Raw genomic sequence first — 25,687 nt, 5'->3', positions numbered from 1 at the left:
TAAGTGTGATCCAGACCCCAGGCAGGCTTCGGCTTGACTTATGTGAACAAGCATGCATACACACAATGTAGCAGCGTAGGAGTCTCTTGCAGTGAAAGTGTACTTGACATTACCAGGGGTGGGGTTACGTTAAAATAATAATACTCATTGTTGGGCTGCCTGCAAAAGCACCACCTGGATGATGGCAATTCCAAAAGGCTGTCATCCTAAGAGATCTAGCAAAATGCACCCTAAACACACACACACACACACACACACACACACACACACACACACACACACACACACACACACACCTACCTACTTCTCAGAAAGAAATGGGCTCAAGTCCAAATGGGTAGGATTTTGATGGCAAGCAGGCGAGGGGGGTAGATATAGCAAAACTGTAGTAGTCATGTCAGACAACACTTTTGACAAGTGAAAAGTGCATGCATGAATCAGTTTAGGGTTACAATACCTAGAAAAATGCAAAAATAATCACAGCAAATTTGTTCAAATCGAGTAAGCAGCTGATATGCTCACAGCATCAAGTATCAAAAGAGGTGGCAAATTCTAACAGCTTTCTGATTACAACCCTCCACAGGACAGGGAAATAGAATCTAAGAGTCTACTCCCCCAAGGGCATCAGTGTGAGAAAGCATATGGAAAGTGTGTCGCTGAAAATTCAGGCCGGAAGTGGGTGTCCAATGACAGTCTTAAAATACCGCAACAAGAAAGGGTTTGGTGGTGCAAAGGTGCAGAATTATACTAGCTGCTAGTGAAACCAATCCAGAACTGGTTAAGTTTTAAAAGGAAACTGATAAAAAAAGAATTCCAGTCTAATAATCTTTATGTGATTCCAATATGGCATCCTCTTCTTCCACGGATAAAAATCCTAATGATCAAGTAGTGATTATCTATTAACTGAGTAATCCCACAGTTCCTTTAAAAGGGTAACGTGGGGGTAATGTCTGGTTAAGGGACTTGCTCAAAGTCACAGAGCAGACAAGCAGAGGTTGTAGGAATCAGTCCCAGGACTGATGTCGAGTCTAGGTTTAGCAGCACAGAGTCTTAAACCTCTGCAAAAGGACTACAGGTGTGTTAAGGGCATTTTCACACATCTGGTTCCAAACACTGTAGTACTGCTGCTAGTGAAACCAATCCAGAACTGCAGATAAAAATGTCAGAAAAAAGCAATCAGTGGAGAGAACAGTATTTTGTGAAAGAAAAAAGGGTTAAAGACAACTCTGGACATGCAGTGTTATAGTTGTAAATGCAACTGATGTAATAAGCAACTTCATTAATAACAAGTGAATGTTAGGTCCAAGGATGATAGTATAAAAATAGCTTTCCACCCTCCGAAAAGGAGGATAGTATAAAAATAACTTTCCACCCTCCGAATAATAAAAGCAGCTCTTGCCGAGGTTTCATAACAGCAGTGAAACCACATGTGGAAAAACAAAAAATGCTTCAGAAGATTAGTCAACAAAAATGGGCTTTACAAGCTGCAGCTTCAGACTTTGAAGAAATCATAACAATAAGATCACCTGGATCTCTTATGCAAGAAATGAGATACAGAGACCACTTCACTTTCTGGTACTTAAGACACCAAACACAAGTTTTAAACATAAAATAAAAGATCATCATACATGTAGAACAAGTACTAACACACACACGTGCAGATTAATGGTAGAGATAATGGAAAAAGCCTAATTTTACACTGTAATGCCAACATAGGAATAGCACATGCAATTTCTTCTCTATGGGCTATTATTCAACTGACAGTGCTGACTTTTAAACACATACATGTCTATACATGTATAATGTAGAACTTACTGGTGGTAGCTGCTTCAATATCACAATTTGAAGTAGCCCTTCATATTTTGGCAGAGATAAAATACAAAGGACTATTTACTTCTGTCTACTACACAGAAAGATATACACACCTGCTGCATCTAGGACTTCTGCATCTATTTTGTCACTTAGAAGACAGACTACTCCATAAGCGCCAGAAATGCCTTTCAGCAGTTCAGCTCGTGGTACTGGTTCATCTGAGTCCCAAAGTTCAAGGGTGCTGTTAAACAGGAAAGGAACAGAATCTGTCATGAAGTAATACTGCAAGTACTTTAGAATCATATCATGCACAAACACCTATTCAAATGGCAAGTTATAAATCGGCCAGACAACTTACTACATCACAAGAAATGCCAGTCTGCAAAGTTTTGGGGCTGCATTGCTGGTTTATAATTGCATTTATTTGCTTTGGGGAAATATCAGCTGGGACTCCTGAAATCACTAATCACATGGGCATCCCACCTCTAAATTTCTCCAAACATTCTGAGTTTTAATAAATGGAAAGGAATGGACTCCATTTGTAAGGCAGGGTACAGTTAAAGTTCATATCTGTACTGCCATCTTGGGGGTTTGTTATAACTGCTCTCCAGTGTGCTTTCTTGGAATGCTGCCTCAGAGTTTGCCCCTGCTACAAAGACACTTCTGTCGCCAAAAGATTGTATTATATATTACCTAAATGCTAATACATTAATCCTCACCTGCTTCTATCAATATCCATATGTCAAACTCGTCACACCCACTTCATTTAACAACTGAAGTCTTAAAAAAAAAAAGAAAAAAAATGCAGCCAGACCTAGACAAACATCACTACACCCCATCATTTAACAACTGAGATCTAGACACACATCACTAAGCCCCTGCAAGTTAGACTACACAATGTCAAGTGTAAACAAGACTTGAAACATTCACATTTAAATGGTAGTTTACACCAAATTAGCAGTGCAGGAGCATTAAAATGCTCCTCAATACTGTGCAAGCTAGCATTCAGAAGGGTGGACTAGTAAGCTACGCATTTCAATGGAGGACAAACACTTTGCAGACTTCGTGACCACTCTTGGCTTGTTTACATATCCGACAATTTAGTCTAGGATTAATTATGTTAATCCTTTTCCATGAGGAAGCAGTGTGTGTGAATATCAAGCTGCTATCTCTGGAGAAGGCCAATACTCCCTTTTCATAATGTATAAAGCCAAAAATACAGGGCTAAACAGCCTAAACTGTATATTCCTCCACAAGCCGCGGTGGTGCAGCGGTAGCATTGTCGCCTCACAGCAAGAGATTCTCCCGTTCGATTCTCGGCTGGAGCACTTTCTGTGAGTCTGCATGTCCTCCCCGCGGTCGAGTGGCGTTCAAAAGACATGAGTGAATGGGTGCACTATCATTAAAGGTTGGGCGTCGAGCTGGCACCTCTGTACCATAAAAAGCTACTGCCAATCATTAGCGGACCGGAGTTCTGCTGTGGTGACCCCTAACCGGGAAAAGCCGAAAGAAGATGATTTATTAAACAAGAAACGCCTTAATTAAATCATCATCACTTATGACAAAGGCAACCATACATTTATACAAATGAAAACAAACCATAGTGACATAATTTTAGTTGCAAAAATTATATAATCACTTATAAAATCTAGCCAGTCACTGTCAGCCAAACATTACATAGGTCATTCAAATCCTGTCTTCTTTTAAACCTCATTCCTCATCTGAATGTATTGTTCCCGCTATTTCCATTTCTTTTCTATGTAATTTGCTCCGACCCTTTTCTAAGGATCCTACTTCGTGAGTTTCTGTTATATTCACTACTTCTAATAATAGAAAATGGAAATCAAAGTATAAACCAACTACCATCTCTTCCTGTGGACCGGTTATGCGTCACCATTTTGATCTCATCTCCTCTTATCCTAACTGTTAGTAATTGAGCCTCATCTTCCTCTAACCTTGGCGTATTTAGTTCTGCCATAAACATTTTCATTTGTAACTTTATTTCCATATTTCGCGGTTTTATATGGACTTTCTAAAAATTTTCAAAATATATTTCTATTACCTCTACAGGATATCTTCCTTGTTATAGGCTCACTAAGCTTGGCGACAACCCTTTCTACTTTCTGTTGACCAAGTCATTGTGCTAAAAGTTTTTGTGCTGTGGAGTAGCAATCTTTCTAAACTCATACACATTATCCAGGTAATACTTGATTTTATGTTTAGCATTGCAATCTTCAATTGCTGCTACTCTTGTTCTGCAAGATTCATCCTATGCTACAATACTTTAACCTTTGTCAGCCCCTCTAAATAATAATTCTCACTTCTTAATCATATCTCTATTTCCACCTTATTTTTAAACTCCACTTTAATTTTATCCCATTCCTAGCTATATTTTCAGAAGAAATATCTATCTTATCTTCTCCAATAACTCCCTAATAATTTCCACTATCCCTTCCTTAAATTCCTCTCTTTTCAAACAGATAGGTGAGAAAGTGCCAGTGTCTCATTTTTATTTAATTACCCTGCATAAATTCACTCCAAACTCCTACTACTAAATTCACATCTTCCATGCCAAATATTTTCATAAATTTCTTCAAAAATCTACCCTCCCTTGTTATATTATCCCTTCTGGGCCCCCCAGATGGGTTTGCTTTAAAAAATGTTGACCTACCAGAACGTCGACTTTCAAATCATTGAGACAACACTAAAACTTCAGAATGCCAAACTCCCGGATTGTCAAAATTTCACTCCAGGAAACTAACCAGTAGGCCACCAATGACTACTATATGAACAGAAGTAAACTAAACCCACCAATTTGGGGGGGGGGCTTTGCGACATTCCAAGAGTTGGGCTTTCTGAGGTTTTGCTGTCTTCATCTCGACCTTATGAATTTCAAGTAAGTGATATATTTCAATGTTTTAAAGTAGACCCCCCAGATACATCTTCACTGCTGCAAATCAAATTCCAGTCTCCACCTCCCTGCTGAAAGCTGACTTTCACTGTGGTCTCTAAACTCCGGTCTCCCCATCAGTCTTTTCCTGGGAGTGTGTACACTAAATAACCCTGCTACACCCCCCATCTCTAAACTACAAGGCACTCCCCTGGATGATTTTAAACACTCAGGACTTAAACTACAAAAATCACCTGCAAGCTCACTGCAAACTTGCCAAAACACTTTATAAATAAGAAAATATGTATAAATGTTTTTCCCTTTAATTGGCTTTTCAATATACAAAGTTATCTGCATTGAATAGCTGCGTTTGTTATAATGTGTTTGTTACACTTGCAAATCTGTGTAGTGTACACACCCCCTTCCCACTCCCATGTTATTTTAAATTAGGGATTGTACCTGCAGCAGTTAAGGAGCACCACCAAATGCCCTTAAGCCAATATTCTTTATAAACCGTAAATGTACCCTTATATACATTACTACTTTGCACCCTATACTTAATGGACCCTATAACCAGCATCTTAAATAGATTTGCTGCAGTCTCACTGACAGAGTAGTTACCTGCTGGTTCTTGTTCTCTGGAGTGTCATCCCGCTTAGTTCTCCCTCTGAGCTCATTTCACTCCCCTAACCTTCCCCCAATCCCTCCCACACCCACTACCTCTACATTTAAACATATCCACACCACTTCCTCTGCCAGCTCCAATCCATCATCCCCTTCCTCTGTTAGCTCCACCCTCCTTATCCATGCACTCCATCTCTCAACATATTCCTATTAATATCACACTAGCACCCTATCTACATACAACTCTCCTTCCTTCATTTCTGCAAACTTTACTACTCTCCTCAAATTATCCACTTAAGTAGTTTGTCTGATTAGGGATTATTAGACAGAGTTAATGTAAAATGATTCTCCTTACTCTCCTATCACTAATACTCTTCTCCCTCTCCTTACTCTCCTATCACTAATACTCTTCTCCCGCTCTTCACTATCATCATACCTGGCCCTATCCAACCTATTCTAAGCTCTCCTACAGACATTGCTTCTTATACCAAAACAAATCACTACATCCTACTAATCACCACTCATCACTTTCACATGGAAAGTAGATCGTTCTTTAAACCCAAACTGTTTCAGACACAGCTACACCTGTTAACATTTCACTTACTGAATTTAACCAAAATTAAATCCTACCTTTACTATACAATCTTGAAATTCCTCCAGCTCTGTGGCGATATCCACTCTAACCCTGGTCCCAACATCTCACAATCCACATCATCAACCCATATATCCACATCATCAACCCATATTCCAGGTACACAAAATATGCTTAAATTTAACTCAAGTAAACACACTTAGCATGTGCAACAAAATTTCTGAGTCGCATGCTTTGATGACTGCACAATCTCCCGACATACAGTGGATATAAAAAGTTTACACACCCCGGACAGGTTTTTCTAATATAAAAAAAATGAGACCACAATAAATAATTTCAAAACTTTTCCCACCTTTAATGCGACCTATAACCTGTACAATTCAATTGAAAAACAAATCTGTTAGGGGAAAAATATAAAAAATAAACTTACAATAAGCTAGTTAAGTGTGCATAAAAGTGTGCACACCCTGAAACTAATACTTTGTTGTTGAAGCACCTTTTTATTTAATTACAGCATTCAGTCTTCTTGGGTACACACCTGCCATCAATTAGAGAGACTGTGATTAACCCCAAATAAAGTTCAGCTGTCCTAGTTAAGACTTTCCAGACATTTATTCAGTTGCCTGCTACAACAAAAGGCATGGTTCGCAGAGAGCTTACAAAACATCAAAGGGATCTCATCTTTGAAAGGTATCAGGCAGGAGAAGGATACAAAAAAAACTTCCACAGTGTTGGATATACCATGGAACACAGTGAAGACAGTCATCAAAAAGTGGAGAAAATATGGGACAACAGTGACATTACAAAGAACTGGACGTCCCTCCAAAACTGATGAAAAGACGAGATGAAAACTGGTCAGGGAGGCTGCCAAGAGACCTACAGCAATACTGAAGGAGCTGCAGGAATTTCTGGCAAATACTGGTTGTGTACTGCATGAATTTCTGGCAAATACTGGTTGTGTACTGCATGTGACAACAATCTCCCATATTCACCATATGTCTGGGCTATGGGGTAGGGTTGCAAGATGGAAGCCTTTTGTTACACAGAAAAACATCCAGGCCTGGCTACATTTGCAAAAAAATATATATCAAGTCTCCCAAAAGCATGTTGGAAAATGTGTTATGGTCTGATGAGACCAAGGTTGAACTTTTTGGCCACAACTCCAAAAGGTACGTTTGGAGCAAAAACAACACTTCCTATCACCAAAAGAACACCATCCCCACGGTGAAGCATGGTGGTGGCAGTATCATGCCTTGGGGCTGTTTTTCTTCAGCTGGAACTGGGGCTTCAGTCAAGGTAAAGGCAATTATGAACAGTTCCAAGTACCAGTCACTTTTGGCCCAAAACCTTCAGGTGTCTGCTAGAAAGCTGATGAATTTCACCTACCAGCACGACAATGACCCCAAGCATACATCCAAAACAACAAAAGAATGGCTTCACCAGAAGAAAATTAAAGTTTTGGAATGGCCCAGCCAGAGCCCAGACCTAAATCCAATATAAAATCTGTGGGGTGACCAAGAGAGGGCTGTGCATAAGAAATGCCCTCACAATCTGTCAGATTTGGACCACTTTTGCAAGGAAGAGTGGACAAATATTGCCAAGTCAAGATGTGCCATGCTGATAGGACTCCTTCCCAGGAAGACTGAATGTTTTAAATTAAATCAAAAGGTGCTTCAACAAAGTATTAATTTATGGATGTGCACACTTATGCAACCAATTTAATTGTATGTTTTTTTAGTTTTTATATTTTTCCCCTAACAGATTTGTTTTTCAATTAAATTGTACAGGTTATAGCTTACATTAAAGGTGGGAAAAGTTTTGAAATGATTTATTGTGGTCTCATTTTTTTACATCACAAAAATATGGCATTTTAACAGGGGTGTGTAAACTTTATATCCACTGTACTAGTAATCACTGAAACCCGGGCTAAAACACACAAAGGATACCAAAAGTACTTCCTCCAGGCTCTAATATGCTCAAAGCTGACCTACTTAAAAGAAAAGCAGGTGGTGCTACAGTAATATATCCTATTTCTATTTCCTTAACCCATCACAACCAACCCATACCTTATTTTGAGAACTACTGATCGCCTACCTTAAATTAAGAACAATAATAAAGTCTTTGCATTATAGATTTATACATACTCCCAGCAAACAACAACTCTGGAAAGTATCCTATCTTGGGTATCAAAAAAATCTCTCTCTGGAAGCAGTAACATTAGGTGATGTCAACATTGACTGGCAGAAATTTAACTTACAATTTTCTACAGGTAGCATAAACCTATTTGGATTTTCTCAACTAAATTACTCACCCAACTTTTACCAGTTCTGCATAACAAAACGGCTGAATAATGGACTGGATTTCGGTCTCCCATCCTAACAATTTCCCTCAATCTAAAGCACTTCCAGCCTCTATTAGTGATCACCACCCCATCTGTACAACTAGACTTATTTCGCATTCATATAGACAACACACCTACAAGACAGTACAAAACCTATCCAACTTTGATGAGGAGGCCTTTACAAATTTAGTAAACCCCAACAATTGGTCCTTCCTTAAATACTTACCACTAGGATCATGCAGTTCAACAATTTAATTCTACATTCCTAAACACTTTAGACAGTTTAGCTTCCATCAGAAGGAAGAGTCAAAAACAGCTATACTCCTCGTCTTTCTGTCTATACCAGATCACTCATGCAAAAAAAAAAAAACAGGAAAGGCTTGGGACAACTTACCTACAAGATAAGATACCATAATAATTTATACCATTTCAAAGCACTGCATAACCTTGTAAAGAAACAGGTTAATTTAGTCAAAACACAATTCTATGCAAATCCGGAAAATCAGCACAAATCATGTCCAAAATCTTCTGGCACACCATCATAAAAATCCTAAACAGAGGAAATCGGTCCTTCCCCCAACCCTCCTGTGATAGCACCTCCCCTGACATGGCAACTCAAGGCAACTCAATGCAACTCTTACTTCAATCACTAACAAATGCCCTCTACCATCTCTCATTCTCATTGATAGCACAGCTTCAAATCACTAACAAAATTCCCTCTACCATCTCTCAACCTCCTATTACCTGTCACTCTGCATTTCCCTTCAACCAGTTCCTACTTCCTTCATCAAATCCCTCCTGTGCAAGTTCAAGCCATGTTCCTCCTCTGCAGACAATCTTCCTAACCATGGCTACTAACTCAACTGCCTACCCAGTCTCAATAATCATGAATAGATCCATCAAGGAGGCTTACGTCCCCTCCCTGTGGAAAAAAATCCATCATTCATCCTCTGCACAAAGGTGGCACCTCCACATAAATCTGACTATAGGCCAATTGCTATTCTTTCACCACTATCAAAAATTCTAGAAAAGAAATTATCCATAAACAACTTCTTCAGTACCTACTTGACAATCTTCTTTCTCCCACCCAACATGATTCAGACCAGCACACAGCACTATCACTGCTCTACTATCCTTTACTGACACTGTCTATGCATGTGACTCAGGAAACTTTCTCTACTCTGTTCTTAGATCTATTCAAAGCCTCAGATACTGTCTCCCACCCCCAACTCTTATCCCAACCATCTCTTCTGGGCTTAATCAAAACATCCTTACAATGGTTCACTAGCTATCTCAGTAACAGGTGTCAATCTGTCAAATAGAACCAACTTCTCTCCTTACTTACCTGTTAGCATTGGGGTACCCCAAGGCTCAATACTAGATCCACTTCAGCATTTTTATTAACCATCTTAATACTGCCACCAAACAAGCCACCCTAACTCAATATGCTGACGACTCTATATTAATGTGCTCTGCCAAGACTCCCTCATCTAGAGTTTAACTCAACAAGCATCCAGCCCCATTGAGTCTTGGCTCACCAACAACCATTTACTACTTTAAAAAACTATACGTCCATTTTTACCAAAACAAATTTTCTCCAGATACCTCTAACTTTGCTATTACTTCTCTGAACAATACCTCAATCTATGTGGTTTCACATACAAAACTGTCAGGGAGTCACTATTGACAACAATCTTAAGTCTAACCTACATATCAGCAACAACATAGGAATCAAAAACTGGGCATGATGTGAAGAGCTAAGAAAGTCATCTCTAACTCCACAAGAGTAATCCTTGCCACCACCTCTTACCCTTCCATCTATATACTACACCTATTCTAACCAATCTTCACTCTTCCCTCAAAGCAAAACTTAGTCAATGTTATAATAATATAGCTTAGTTTGCCACAGGACAGACTCACTACTCTCACCACTGCTCTGCTCCAAGTTCCTAAATTGGCTCGAACTACCCCACCTTCTCACATTTAAATCAGCTAACATTAACCCATAAAATACTGTACAACTCCTCATTTTTGCAAACTACATCATCACTACTTCAACACTATATTCCATCTCATGACCTACGCTCCTCTCTCAAGTATCTACAAACCTCAAAGATCTAACAGGGTTAGTCTGTACTCTCACTGTGTTGCCAAATCATGAAATAACACATCCAGAAGCAGACTCTTAACCCACTACTATAATTGGATCTGCCCATGCTCCTTGCCATCTTGGTACTCTTTTCTATTCCCTCCTCATTCTTAATAGACTTTCTCTTGATATAGACTATTTCCCTTCCTGCATTACCTACTTTCTAGCCTCACCTCTCTAACTCCTTAACCTTCTAATGTCCTTTCTTTATTCTTAAACTAACCTTTATCTATCCCAGAATGTATGACCGAAATTTACTACCTAGTTCTGCCAGAAAGAGTATATGGCTTTTGCAACTTATTACTTAATCTGTTATATATTTTTCATGCATCATTATTAAACATGCATATTAGGAACTCTCTTCTATCTTGTATATAATGTAGGGTCAACTACTTTGTTATTGTCTTAATATTTGTAACCATTGTTTGATTTTTTTTTTAAATTCTAATAACAAAAATGAAACCAGCAAAGGGATAAACGTTCCTGTGCTAAAAATAGTATAGAATAGAAAAATACAACGCCAAAGCATACACAGGAGCGAAAAATGGCACACAGTTCCACGAGAAGAGGTTTAAATACCAAATCCAAGGATAAAATAAACTCCTCCAAAAGTGTTTAAAAGGTTTATTGCATGCACAAGTAAGCGCTTTCACCCATAGGCTTCTTCAGACTTTAACACTCCATATAAAAGTAATGACTTTAAATAATAGGAGATCACTCCTGATAGGAATTTGAATTTTTGTGAGGTTTTTGAACCTATCGCTTTTAAAGCTAAACACAAGCAAATATCATTAAAAAATATACATAAAAGTATATGATAGTACAAACTAACTCAATAATGATGTGTTATTAAGAATGCATATGCCTAAACACATCTATACAAATATCAATTAAAAATACACATTTTAAACATATGGGAGTGTCTCATTCCTTCAAGTTTTGTGTTATGCAAAGGATAATTTCCAGTATTAGAGGAGGGGACATTGACAACTTTACACAGGAGTGTGAGTTGAGATGGATTATTCGTTGTAGAGCAGATAGGTCCCCTGGATTAAATGACAGAGTTCAATTACAGCCCATTTTACGTAAGAAGAGGCTGTTCAAACCTAAACTGCAATAGGTTTTTATCTATTGTATACACTTTTTATATATGTTTTCATATTTATTCTCAGTGTATTTTTAATTGATATTTGTATAGATGTGTTTAGGCATATGCATTCTTAATAACACATCATTATTGAGTTAGTTTGTACTATCATATACTTTTATGTATATTTTTTAATGATATTTGCGTGTGTTTAGCTTTAAAAGCGATAGGTTCAAAAACCTCACAAAAATTCAAATTCCTATCAGCAGTGATCTCCTATTATTTAAAGTCATTAATTTTATATGGAGTGTTAAAGTCTGAAGAAGCCTACGGGTGAAAGCGCTTACTTGTGCATGCAATAAACCTTTTAAACACTTTTGGAGGAGTTTATTTTATCCTTGGATTTGGTATTTAAAAGGTATTTAAACCTCTTCTCGTGGAACTGTGTGCCATTTTTCGCTCCTGTGTATGCTTTGGCGTTGTATTTTTCCATTATATACTATTTTGAGCACAGGAACGTTTATCCCTTTGCTGGTTTCATTTTTGTTATTGGATTACTTGTTTTCTGTTTACCGCAAAGGGAGGATGGCAGTTAGCGTGAACAGCAGCATTGAGTTACCTTATACATTACAGGAGCCTGTTACGTTTAACCGGAAGTCAGTCCGTTTTCAGGACTGTTTAGCTGGAGTGGAGAACTTACTATTGTGCTATGAACCTGATTTAGAGCGTGAACCTGAATCTGATAGTGATGGGATTATAGCTGAACTTGGCGCAGACCTGAATAGGTTGGAAGTTGATTTTCTAAAACTGGAGAGACTCCAGTTGCAATGACAACATTTTGAAGCCTATATCCAGAAGCGTATTGTTCTGCGTGGGTTGCGCGTGTTGAAGATGCCGACCTCAGGTAACTCTTATCCGGAGCTCCTGTTCAAGTGGCAGCAGCTCAACCTTGAACTTAAGTTTCAATTATATGAAATTACTAAATGAATTTCATCAGTCTGAAGAGGACATTTTACGAAGTAAGGTTAATGAACAATTTAATTTAATTACCACTAAATATTCCTTGTCTAAAGCAGAGACAGGCTTGGACAGGTTACTGGATAATGTTTTACTATTTGAAAAATGCCTCTTGGAGCAAAAAAGGAATAAATTGCTGAGAGACGTTAGAGACTTTAAACTCGGCCAGGTCTTCACTTGGCCTAGACAGAATGGAAATAATACAGAAGTGACAAATAATGAAATGGTTTCTAATGTTGGTTCGAGTGTTTTAAATAAGAATAATGTTAGTAATGTACGCTCTAATTTAAACGCACCAATTTTAAATGAGGTGAATGTGAATACTAATGATGAGACTAATGTGAATGTTAATAATGAAGGAGTGCCTACAGTAAATGCGGAACACCTTGAAAAATGTAAAAGTTAATACTGATATGCATCATGATATTGAATTGTCTGGTACTAATGTCAGATTGGATGGTTCGAATAATGAACCTGTAGTGAGAAGGAAAGTTAATAATGATAAACCTGCAACCACCCATGTCAATGGTGGAAGAATCAATGCTCAGGCTCCTTTCCCGATAGCCATCCCCCAACGTATAGGGAGACGGAGATCTTTGAGTAGGGGGAGGCACAAACGGAAAGTGTCAGGGGGAGATCACTCAGGCCCCACTCTAAAGAAAATGTGGGAGAGGTCAGAGGGTCATAAGTGATAAATCTTTCACAAAGATTACTAAGTACATACGAGGAGCAGGTTATTAACAAGGGATTAAGTTTTATATCGACTTGTAATAGTGATGTAACGGATTCTATATTAGATGTTAGAATGTTTGTTCAATTAAAACTGGAGTTTGGTAGTAATGAGAGAAATCATACAGGAACACAATCAGCTACGTTTCGTTCCAATAGTGTCTATACACCGTTGTCACACCCCTTATTGGATACTTTCTCTAAATTGGTAGAGAATGATCTATACAGGCATCATAATGAAGGACACCGTCAGAAGATTAGAGGTTGGAGACACAATCTGACTTTCCATCAGAGAGAAGCACTCTCTGATTTAAGGAATGATCTATCCATCATTATTAGGCCAGCTGATAAGGGTGGCCCTGTTGTTGCAATGGATCGTACGGATTATTTTGAAAGCATGAAGAGTATGTTAAGTGATGAATTATTTTATGAGAGAATTGACATGGACGAAGTAAGTAGTAAAGTTTTTCGAGTATATGACATGTTAGATGACTTGGTCAAGAGCCATAATATTAATTGGACCCTGTTTAAATATTTGAAGGTGTGTAATCCATTGATACCAGTGATACAGGGTTTACCGAAGGTTCATAAGTCCTTGAATAAGCCGCCCATGCGACCCATAGTTGCTGGGCAGTAATGGCTTACTGAACCTTTTTCTGTATTTTTAGAACACCATCTTAGGCCTATAGTTGATTTTAGTCATTTTATTTTGAAAGACAGTAAACATTTTCTTTTGGATTTGTATGACTACACCAGGACTTTGAATGATCATGATCATTGCATCCTTGTTACTTTAGATGTTACCAGCCTGTTCACCGTCATACCTAATGATTTAGGTGTACTTAAGAGTGCTACATTATTTAAAGACCAAGTCAGATTTGGATGATGTGACCATAGATCTTCTTGCACTGTTTTTGGAAACAGTACTTTTTTGATGATAACATCTATTTACAGAAAGATGGCGTAGCTATGGGCACTCCTTGTGCCAATAGCTATGCCAATATTGTAATGGCAGATTGGGAAGAAGAATTACCGTTTCCTTTGGACACTTTTCAAGCAATACGTTAGATTTTACAGGAGATTTGTAGATGACCTCTTCCTGATTTGGAAGGGTGATGAAACCAGTCTTTTGGAATTTGTTCATGTTATGAACAGTTTGACTGGGTTTCTCAGGTTTTCTGTTTGTTTTTCTTTGACAGATATATCTTTTTTGGATGTTAACATAATCAGACTTAGCAGCGGGTTGTTAAACACTTCGGTTCACAGGAAAGTTTGCTACAAGAATACCCTGTTACACAGACATAGCATGCACCCCAAGTATGTTTTTGACAATGTTGTGAAAGGTCAGATGGTGAGAGCATCAAGACTGAATCCAATGTATGAAGGCTATCTACAGGAATTATCTGAGCTTAAGAATAGGTTAACTGAGAGGTGTTATACTGAAATTGATATTGATAGGACTGTAGTTGAAGTGAATGAACTCAGGAACTCGAGGGCACGTCCTTATTTTTCTGAGTGGAATGATGATCACCATGTTAACAATATTATAAAATCATGTGAAATGAGGATACCGATGTATTTTACAAAGGGCATAGGGCAAGTTAGAGAAATTATTGAAGAACATTGGTATACTGTCCTACTTGACAGGGATGTTAGCAATGTAGTAGGACCTCGACCTAAATTTGTTTTTAAGAACAAGCAAAATTTGAAACGTATGTTGTGCCGCTATCCTGTGACTAACAATGTTATATCTGATGATTGTGTGCATAATACCATACCTTGTAACAACTGTAACCAGTGTCAATATATAGACACTGATAAGAGTTTTATACACCCTGTCACTATACGTAAGTTTTTGTTTCATACTGAAACTAATTGTTTGAGTACCCATGTTGTTTATCTTGCTAGATGCACCTCCTGCACAGCATTCTACATTGGGAAAACCAGCAGGCAACTAAGAGAACGTGTCAGAGAACATGTTTATCATATACGTTTAGGCTCAGAACATAATGCCCTAGCTAGCTAAACATTCTAAACATATGGGAGTATCTCATTCCTTCAAGTTTTGTGTTATGCAAAGGATAATTTCCAGTATTAGAGGAGGGGACATTGACAACTTTACACATGAGTGTGAGTTGAGATGGATTATTCGTTGTAGAGCAGATAGGTCCCCTGGATTAAATGACAGAGTTCAATTACAGCCCATTTTACGTAAGAAGAGGCTGTTCAAACTTAAACTGCAATAGGTTTTTATCTATTGTACACACTTTTTATATATGTCTTCATATTTATTCTCAGTTATTTTTAATTGATATTTGTATAGATGTGTTTAGGCATATGCATTCTTAATAACACATCATTATTGAGTTAGTTTGTACTATCATATACTTTTATGTATATTTTGTAATGATATTTGCGTGTGTTTAGCTTTAAAAGCAATAGGTTCAAAAACCTCACAAAAATTCAAATTCCTATCAGGAGTGATCTCCTATTATTTAAAGTCATTAATTTTATATGGAGTGTTAAAGTCTGAAGAAGCCTATGGGTGAAAGCGCTTACTTGTGCATGCAATAAACCTTTTAAACACTTTTGGAGGAGTTTATTTTATCCTTGGATTTGGTATTTAAACCTCTTCTCGTGGAACTGTGTGCCATTTTTCGATCCTGTGTATGCTTTGGCGTTGTATTTTTTTAAATTCTGTTTAATGTGTACGGCGGAGCTTTTCTCCTCATGCCTCTGCTGAAAATAGGCTCATAACCAGTCCAACTTTCCAGGTAAACAAATGTCAATAAATACATACTAATGTTTGGCAGGTTGATTTTTGTATGCAGTTGTTTTTTGTCATATCCATTTCAGCCTATGCACATCTTACAAAACTTTGTTTTATTAAAAGTCCTCAAACAAAAACAAACAAATAAAACACACCCCAATACACCCCTAAACCCTATTAACTTAATACTAACATACAATACTATGTTCATCTTCAAATATTGAAGTTTTACTCTCCTAATTGGAACAGCTGTCCCACACTGACAGCCACACTCGCAAATGTGGATTCACCTAACAGGAAGGTTATCTATGGTAAGCACATGGTACAGCACCTGCTTCTACGAAATGCTGTTTGGTTGGTCTTATCATTATTATTATCCCAAACTGTGGAAATGCTTGAATGCTTTCAGAAAACAATCCCCTAGTCACTGAAAGAAAGCAACTGAAAGAAAAAGTATTCTGTTTTCATTGCTCTTAATCAGATTGCCTCCATGAAGACATGAGAACCAGACACACAGCTGCTTCTACAAGCACTCATTTATTTGCTATAGACAATGTTGCCTTCTCTTAAAACTTGTTACTAGATCAAGTCAAGGGGCTTAATCCAGTCATTCCCCTATGCAAGGGTCAAAAAAAGCACATCAATTTTTCTTGTATCCTGCTCTTTTGACCAGACTTTTCGTCTTGTTACATTGCAGTGCCTACAGTTCTTATAAATGGACAAGGAGGAAAAAAAAACAGGGGCACCTGTTTACTTTAGTATCCACATTACACACTAATAACTGAAAACACTTTACTTTATAGCACGCAAATTATATCATGCATTATAAAAACAATACTATAAAGAACAAGATTTTGTTTTACTTACAGTTAACGCTTTCCTTCCTATTCCTCCCTCCTAAATGTTCTGTCAAACATTAATGGCATGAAGTAGGGCAACAGAGTCCCTACAAGTTTAATAAAGTCAAAAAGTCCAATATTTCCTGGTTTTCGTTTTCTGTCACGTTTCACAAATATAATTAATGCTTTGTAATCTCACATTTTATTTATTTCCGAGTTGCTAATTTTATTCCGGTTGCTCTCCCATCTCGCAAATCCAGTCTCTGCTTCACTTCCACCATACTCCCAGTTCTTCCAGTCTGTGACATTTAAAGATGAAAATTGTGTGCATGCATGCCTCATCTCTCACCTCTCTTTGCACAAAAATTGGGGATAAAAACAAGATAACAAAAGACAAAGGGCCCACATTAGGGACATTTTTTTAAATATTGCTAAATACTCTTAGAAAGTTCCTTGAGTAACAAATGGGCTTTGCATTGTCATGCCTTTTCTCAAGGATATGAAGTCAAACTCAAAATGTCTTATTTAGCAACAGTAATCCTCAATGACTTGAAAAATCAGACAAACAATGAACAGAACAATAGGAGGCATAATCAGGGACATTCTGTGAAATCAGGGACAGTTGAGAGCCGTGATGCATGTGTGTGGGTTTCGGTGCAACCAGCTGTCGCAGACATCGTCATATAATTGTGGGGCAAACACTGGCAGGTTGTAGATTACTAGGTCAACAGAAATGTCAAGTGATGCATTGCATTAGCAGCTTGCTATTTCCTAATTTACAGATGATGGCTAAAATTGGTCACTTTAAACTGGCTTTTTTTTATTAATACTGACAAGCTGAGCAGATGTATCACTGTTATAGGGGGCTTGATCAATAATTTATAAGCTGTTCTAAAATAGCTGTACATAAACATGCATGCATTGTGGTTATGGTCCGGCAGTTCATTCATGTAATGTGAATTACTCAAAGTAACTTATGTTTACTCATTTTTTAATGATGCATTCTAAGCCCACTAACAGACAGAGTACAAAAAGTGTGTGATTTTTTTTTTTTTTTAATATTTTTAAAACAGCATGCATTTTCTATTGAAATTATTCAACCTAATTAGGAAGAAAAACATACTCACAGATTAACTGCATTATCAGAGTCCTGACTCAATTATACTGGAATAATTAGTGCAGAGCAACTAACAGACTGCACAACAGGAAAGATGTACAATGCAGTCTTCCTACTTCGCTGCTCCGACTGTATATACTAGAACTACAAGGGTCCTAATTTTACAGATAAAATCATGCCCCCAACAGTGTGGTTTTACACATTATGTCTCCACTCACCAGGGTGAGAATTAACAGGTCTAATTCAGTAGACCAAACTTTCACTTAACAACTTTCACAATTCCAAGAAGAAAAAGCTGACAACCCCATAAGACTAAATGTCCCGGAACACAGACTTTCCACTCCAGGTAAGTAACCGCTTGTCCAACCTGAAAAATAAATTAAAACCAAAGCAAAGTAAACCCACCCATGTGGGGAGCTTAAATATACAAACTCCCGAGATCATACTACCACTGGGGGGTAAGGGGCAAAGTTCAACATGGTGGCCAAGCAGTTACTTACCTGGAGCAGAAAGTCGGTGTTCTGGGATGTCAGTATTATGGGGTTTGTAGGCCTTTTCTCTGCATTGTAAAAGTCGGATAAGTGAAAGTTCGGTCTACTGAAGTAGACCTGAATTAACACATACCCAAAATTTAACTGCTATGACTTTTGACCCACTGTGACGATTTGATGGTCCCCTGCTATAATTTTGGAAGCCGAGAGGTTGAGAGCCAAGAGCAAGCCTTGCAACTGCCTGAAGATGCACTACTATTCCTGTTCACTTGTTGACTAGAAACAAATGCTTCCACAGGGATGCATCCTAAAGCTACCCATAATCTCAAATTTCTCAACATTCTAACTACACATGCACACACAACAGTATTTTTAATGACACCATTTTTTCAGCTGTGGAAGTCCAACACTGCAGTGTATTAAACATACCACCGACTGCTATCATCAGGACAGCTGCTGCTTTACAAGGACTCGGTCTCTGACTTTCAGAGTGGTATTGCACTCACTGCCCAAAGTCTGTCTGGTGAAATTCAGTTGTGTCTTTCGGCTTTTCCTGGTTAGGGGTCACCACAGTGGAACGTCTGCTAATGATTGGTAGTAGATTTTTACGTGCCAAGTTGCCGGCCCCGACGTACAACCTTCAATGAAGGTACGCCCATTCACGCATGTCTCCACACATTAGACGCTCTAGCTGAGAATCGAACAGGACGTCTTACTGTGAGGCGACAGCGCTACCGCAGCACCAATTCAGTGGTACTACAAATATGTTGGCATTACATTACAAAGCATCCATTTTCAGCATATATCACTATCCTGGCCAGGAGATGTAAACAAAGTAAATGGGGTCTACTTTACCACTGAAGTACTGGCAATGGCACATCTGAATTAGTGCCTATATACCTTTTCAAAGCATGACTTGCAACCTGCTTTCCAAATTCTCGCTTTTCCATGTCTGCACCACAACCAGCAGCTACTACACCCCATATATTTGACCTTGGCACTCTCAATCAATGCCAAAACTAGATAAAAGCAAAAGATCCTTCCTGCTCCCACAAAAACAACTTTTCATCTTGGGTACAGTGGCTAATGCCCTTAACCTAACTAGCTGAAACGCAAATCATTATTGTCACCAACCAGCCAAATATTACCATCCCAAGTCTCACACAGTGCTGAAAAATTTAATTTTTGTAACAAGGCTCTCCTGTTCTCCCTTCCTTTCCCTTCAGAGAGCGGTGCAGTCCCTACCTCCTCTTCCTTGAAGGTTCCATTTTGAGGTCTCACATCATCAGAAAAAACAGAAAATAAAAGTTACGCACTTGCCATCATGATAAAGATGCTAGAACTTCTAGTCCTGTTCTATCAGGACCAACAGCAGTAATACTTAGCTTGGCTGAGGAAACTAAACCAGGCTAGCAACCCCCCCTTCCCTATAATGTGGTGTTACCTCATCCAGATCTATGAAGTCCCTGCAAGGTGGTGTAGAACACCAACTATAAATACAATGAAAAAGTAAATGTCATAGGCTCTGTTAAGTCTAGTACAAGGGAGAAGAGAGTAGGCGTTGAAGTCAATGAAGGCAGAAATACAATAGTTAGGTACCTCAGGAGAGGTCAGTTATTTAACAACTTTACTGTCAACCACTGATGGATGATACAGTGTTAGAACAATAAACATTTGCAGTTTGGAGTCACAGCTTTTTGGATTTAAAATAGGATTGGGGTTTTGTTGAGGGGCTATTTGCAAGGGAACTAGTTTGTAAAACACTGCCCAATGTGAAAGAGGAGAGATGCAAGCGAGTGCCCATTACTAAAGTACAGTTCTTTTCACTGTTGTTGGTACACATTCAAGGTGAAGCTGAAAGGCAGACATTGTTTACAGTGAATAATATGGGAACAGTTAATTTGTTTAATAAGCTGAGGGAGCAGGCAGTGTTGGTTGCTTGACAAGGGTATTTGCACTAACCAGACTGACAGAGCATTAGTTTCAGACAACATATTCAAGGTGCGAACAGTGAGCTAATTCACTAACTCGTATAAGAGGGACATATTCAAGAGACTGACAACCAAGGGTAGCTAAGAGATCACTCACAGAAGATGCTACATGGGTGAGCCAGGTCTACATCATATAATCGAATGTTCAACTCCACGAAAGCAAACATTCACTTAAACAAATGTTCACATCAGCAAATTTTTTTAAACAGAGAATGGAATTAGTTGGCCAACATCAGGAAATGTGCCCTTTTCCACACTATAGTGCAATCTAGGAGTTGGTACATACAAGTGTGGAGGGGGGCTGCAGCTCTCCCCCACCTGGATATGTTTGACATACTGTGGTGTGTGTGAGTCACAATGTTAGTCAACTAATTCCATTCCCTGTTTAATACATTTGCTGATGTTACCATTTGCTTAACTGAATGTTCGCTTTTTTCATCTCAAACGAACGTTCGTGAAACTCTTCATGTGACATAGAATCGGGTGGGCCAAAACAGAGCAAAAAGAAGAGGATGAATGTTTACCCATAGGTCCTAACAATTTCAAGTGCCTGTAGGAGCCAGTGCTTACACACGAGTTCTAGCAACCGGGAATGTATGCAGCACAGACGAGGACATTTTAGTTACTCAGAACAGATTATTTCCTGGCCTTTGTTGGGCATACAGGATTTTGGGGACAATATGCAAACTTACTATGTGAACTGGGGTCCATGATGTCAGGAGGGCAATTATAGACCCCAGTGAGTACCGAAATGGAATACAAATGAATAGACAGGGACCATTATCTACATGCATCTGGCTCAAGATGTTGCACTCTTACGTCAGGCTGATGGCTTTCTTTATCTCCTTATTAATTTATAGCAGTCTTGGAATACCTGCAGCTTAGACAGAAAAAAGACTGACAGCTCAGTCCTTTAAGGCTGGGATAGTTTCATGGACACAGGTTAAAGGGAAAAAATGCACTTGGGTACACAGAAATCATGGGCATTCGATAGATATGATAAAATATACACCGATTATCTACATCTCAGGCTCATATAATATATACATACATATCTGAAATTATATATTATGTTTTGATCATTTTTCGGGGAAACAGAAATTCAGTTTAATTGAATACTCATTTATTTGCAAGCAAGGGTTGAGCAGCTTAAAAACGAATTGGAAGGTGGCATGCTTTTAACAGCTGGACATTTTACAGCTTCATGGAAACAGCTAAAAGTAATCATGGAGGGTGTTGTATGTGAACATTATAGTATTACACGAGAGAATGACAGGGCAGCAAAATGGAGAATTTAAGTAATTTCATTATAAGTATTGCACATATGGGCTGAAGTTAATGCAGTATGTGCAAATATCATGCAAGGTGAAAACTGAAAGGCAAACAGAGAGCAAAACAGTAAAAAGCCTTGTGACCCTTGTGGACAATTTTGTCTGGAAGACTGCAAGGTTGTTGGGCACAGCAGTAGTTCAGCATTCAGGGGACTGGGGGTTGCCATAATGGTTAAGCTGTTCATCTCAGAGACACAAAGCACAGGGTTCGATTCTCACCTTTCAAGAAAATCAGTTAGGTTCAAAACGACCCACATAGGCAGTTAGCTTAGTGCTAACCTAAACACCAGAGCAAATGTAGCATTACTAAACAGACAGGACAGAGGCAATAATTGAACAAAGCACATCAAAGTTTTTATAAAAAATTGCAAGTTAAAGAAATCCTTCTAGATAAGCTTAGGGTACTAGATGTGGTTTGGTGGGTGATGTGACAACTAACCCTAAAGTGGCAGAATGACAGTCCTGGAAGGCTAAATTCTATAACAAGGACTGGGGGGAAAGAAAGCTTGATCTCCATTCTTCACGCATGCTGTGGCCACCCCCAGTGGCTTGTGGTCCCCAGAGCAGTGTGGTGGACCCTTGCACACATTTTGGTGCAGCAAGAAGCTGTGGGCCAAGGCCAGGGACCCACTCATCATGGTTTGGCAGACCCCATTTAATGGTTTGTGCTATGGTTTCTGCCAGATGAGTTAAATTAGTTTTGGAGCTGCAACTTCATTTTACAAAAGACAAATGTTACATTTGCCTGATTGGTTCCCTTCCAAGGGCTGTCCTTTGCACTCCTCTGGTAATTGGTATAATGAATAAATGTATGGCCGTAGTCATTATGCTGGCTCTACTCTATGCGTTTGTGTGTATAGTTTGTGGGCAAGTATGAGCATGTTTAACCTCCTCCAGACATATACCATTTTAAATAACTACACTAAGGCAAGCTAAAGATCCCCTATCACAGTGATAATTATATGAGGTCTAGTACCAGAAGATCTACATGGAAAGCAATAAAATGTTATTTTACAGACCAGTGATATAATTTCCAATGCTTGAACCAGAAGGAAGACTTTAGTTCCACAAATAAACAAATTCATAATCAAAGGTCAGGCAGCAAAGCAAATGCTTAGCAGCTAGCTACTCAGGATGAGGAAGTGTGGCTACCATACTGATAACAACCCTCCACTATTCTGTTAGAATTTAAGCTATGTGCATGCCAGTGGGCTAAAATGAAGGCAAGACTAAACAGGTCAAGAGTAAGAGTAAATCAGACTAACTGCATAACTCTTGCCTTATCCAGACAAGGTCAGGCACCACACCCATCCTGTGGTGAATATATTTACCCGCATTAGCATGTCTGTTCACCCAGCCTAAAGCTGCCAATTGACAAATTTCTTAACTCTTATCAACGGCTTTGCCCCACAATGCATAATAAGAGTGGAGGTAGAAAAACACCACATTAACAGCCAATAAACCCACCTAAATGCAGACGAACATGAGAACAGCACGTATTGAAATTTCCACCTGACTGAAGTTCATATAGATGCACAGCATGAAGTTCACGCTTGTTAAGGCAATAAACTATCTCAACAGGTTAAAGCATAACTAGATCAGCTGGTGAAATAAAGTGCATTTTAAGGAAAGCGACATTCCGTGTTCCACGCTTGTTAGAGCAGTTTAAAACTTCCCTGCTATCAGCCTCATATTATTGCCCCCCACCACCACCTAATAGCTAGCCAAAAAGCAGCCATGGAAACTGCGCACAAAGCCACTACTGTCAATTCTTTCACTTAAGAACTCAGAAAGAAAAATATCTGAACCAAGCAGAAAAAAGTCCCAAGACATTTCAAAATTGCTTTGGACGTAATCATTACTTGGTGGCTACACTCCAAATGCATTTTGTCCTAAACCAAATAAAATTGTTTTTGGCCTCCAACGCCACTCTTTTCCAAGTGTTATGTATTCACAGCACTGAGCACATAAAATAAAGATGCCTACCCACCGTGCATGCATCATCAATATGCGCACTTCCTTTCTGTACCCATTAATAAATTAATGCAAAAAGCACCGGTCACTTTTAAAACTCGCTCAAATTAAGAAATGCACTACCGACTTCTACAACAGACCATAGCTCTCAGAGGTAATCAGGGGGTCATAGAACAGAATCAGGGACACTTAAAATATTAGCACTATTAAATTGAGACAGAGAATTACAGAATGTGAATTAAGCTACATTTTCTGAACCAAAATAAATCTCTAATGACTAGTACTATTAAAATCAATTCACCACCTTTTCTCCAACAGTCCCCAGTTTTAAAAAAGTCAGACCTATAAAATTTCAGTCAAAATCAGAGATGTTTGAGACCTATGAAACAGAACATCAGCGTTAAGTGCACTTTGAACGAGTTACTACAAGCAGAAACCTAGCACCCTGTTCATTTATTCCCTAGAAAAAAAAATATTTGGAATTATTATCTAAATTCCCATAGTGCATGTTTCTGAACTGGTTTGCTGCGTGTCCATTTCCAGTATACTGTCACAGGGTATACACACTACTCACACGCCGGACTGCTTTATTACTGCAAGTCCTTCAGGTGGAATACGTCGGGTCACGAACACCTTCATGATGCGTTGAAGTGCCTGCATTATCAATCCCAAATGAATTGGAGTTTCTGAGGCAGAGAAAGACAAGCAGTTGGCTAAGAAGCCCTGCCTGCTAGAGGGCGTGGAAATAGTACTACTTCTACTAGAGTGTCCACTTTTGCAGTAATCGTTGAGCAGCAGATGTATGAAAAACTGAAACTGAGCAAGGGATTTTATTTTCTGTAACAGAAGCGCGCCAGTGTACTGGATAAGAGTCAAGGGGTGTAAACTTTTCTTGTAGAATGTGCAACTTGGTGCACTTTTACACAAGTGATGTTTACCTTGGATTACCATTACCTTTCTACATGCAGCATCAGTGGAAAAGCTGCTGGTGCATATGAAAATTGCATTTTGCATTAATTTCATTGCATGCATAGTTTGCCAACCATCGCCCCAGTTTCATGCTGGCAAAGTTTGAGAAACTTAATGCTGTATCTTCTGTCAAATTACTGCTTTTCCACTGTTTGCTGCTCATACCTTAGTTTTGGCCCTTAAATGGGTTGCCAACTGGCTCACGGACAGAACCCACACTGTGAAAGTAGCGGATTCCAAATCCGACATTAGACCAGTGACAAGTGGAGTACCACGGGGTTCATTCCTGGGTCCTCTCCTGTTTGGTATCTACTTCTCTGAAGTGCAGGCCAACACAGAAGGTCTTTGGCTAACAAAGTTTGCAGATGACTGCAAACTAGGAGTCATAATCGAAACTCCTAACGATGTGGACAAACTACAAAAGGGCCTCACTGAGACAGATACCTGGTGTCAAAGCCATGGCCTGAAGCTCAATGCCAAAAAGTGTATTGTCATCCCGTTTGGTAAAAACTCTGTACCCATGAACTACCACATAGCTGGTAGTCTACTTAATGCCGAAAATGTGATGAGTCCTTGGGACACAGGTGGACAGTAGTCTCTCCTTTGATAATCACATCGCCACAGTGGTCAGGAAATCCTTCTACGTGGCTCATCTCATCACAAAAGGATTCTCATCCAGAAAAAAAAGAGGTCATTGTTCCCCTCTACTCATTACCTTTTGGTATGTACCTCACAAGACATCTACAACAACTGGAAAGATCACAGAAATACCTCACAAAGAGGATTACTGGCCTCAAACAGAAGCCCTATGCAGACCGTCTCAAAAAACTACAGCTTTACTCCATCGCATATCGCCTACTCAGGGGCGATCTCTGCCTAACATACAAAGCTATGTCAAACCCAGAGCTGTTGGACATGCTCCACTTAAAAGAAATCCCAATCCCTCCGAGCTACACGCTCTAGG

At 38.9% G+C, this 25,687-nt stretch overlaps 1 protein-coding gene across 1 annotated transcript in view; it reads right to left on the bottom strand.

Annotated features, from left to right (window-relative positions):
• Positions 1–24,502, bottom strand: part of LOC122791689 (glyoxylate reductase/hydroxypyruvate reductase-like) — a 348,466-nt gene extending 323,964 nt beyond the window's left edge. Inside the window, exons 1-2 of the mRNA XM_044059582.1 lie at positions 24,329–24,502; positions 1,926–2,053 (exon numbers count right to left, since the gene is read on the bottom strand). Of these exons, the coding sequence (XP_043915517.1) occupies positions 1,926–2,053; positions 24,329–24,414 (214 nt within the window). The 5' untranslated portion in view covers positions 24,415–24,502. The remainder of the gene's footprint in view (positions 1–1,925; positions 2,054–24,328) is intronic.
• Between the last annotated feature and the right edge of the window lie 1,185 nt (positions 24,503–25,687).

The sequence above is a fragment of the Protopterus annectens genome, chromosome 17.part0, assembly GCF_019279795.1.
Source record: "Protopterus annectens isolate FY-2018-M chromosome 17.part0, PAN1.0, whole genome shotgun sequence".
NCBI classification, from domain to species: Eukaryota; Metazoa; Chordata; order Ceratodontiformes; family Protopteridae; genus Protopterus; species Protopterus annectens.
Note: the sequence above shows the minus strand (reverse complement) of the source record. Positions and strands in the feature narration are given on the sequence as shown.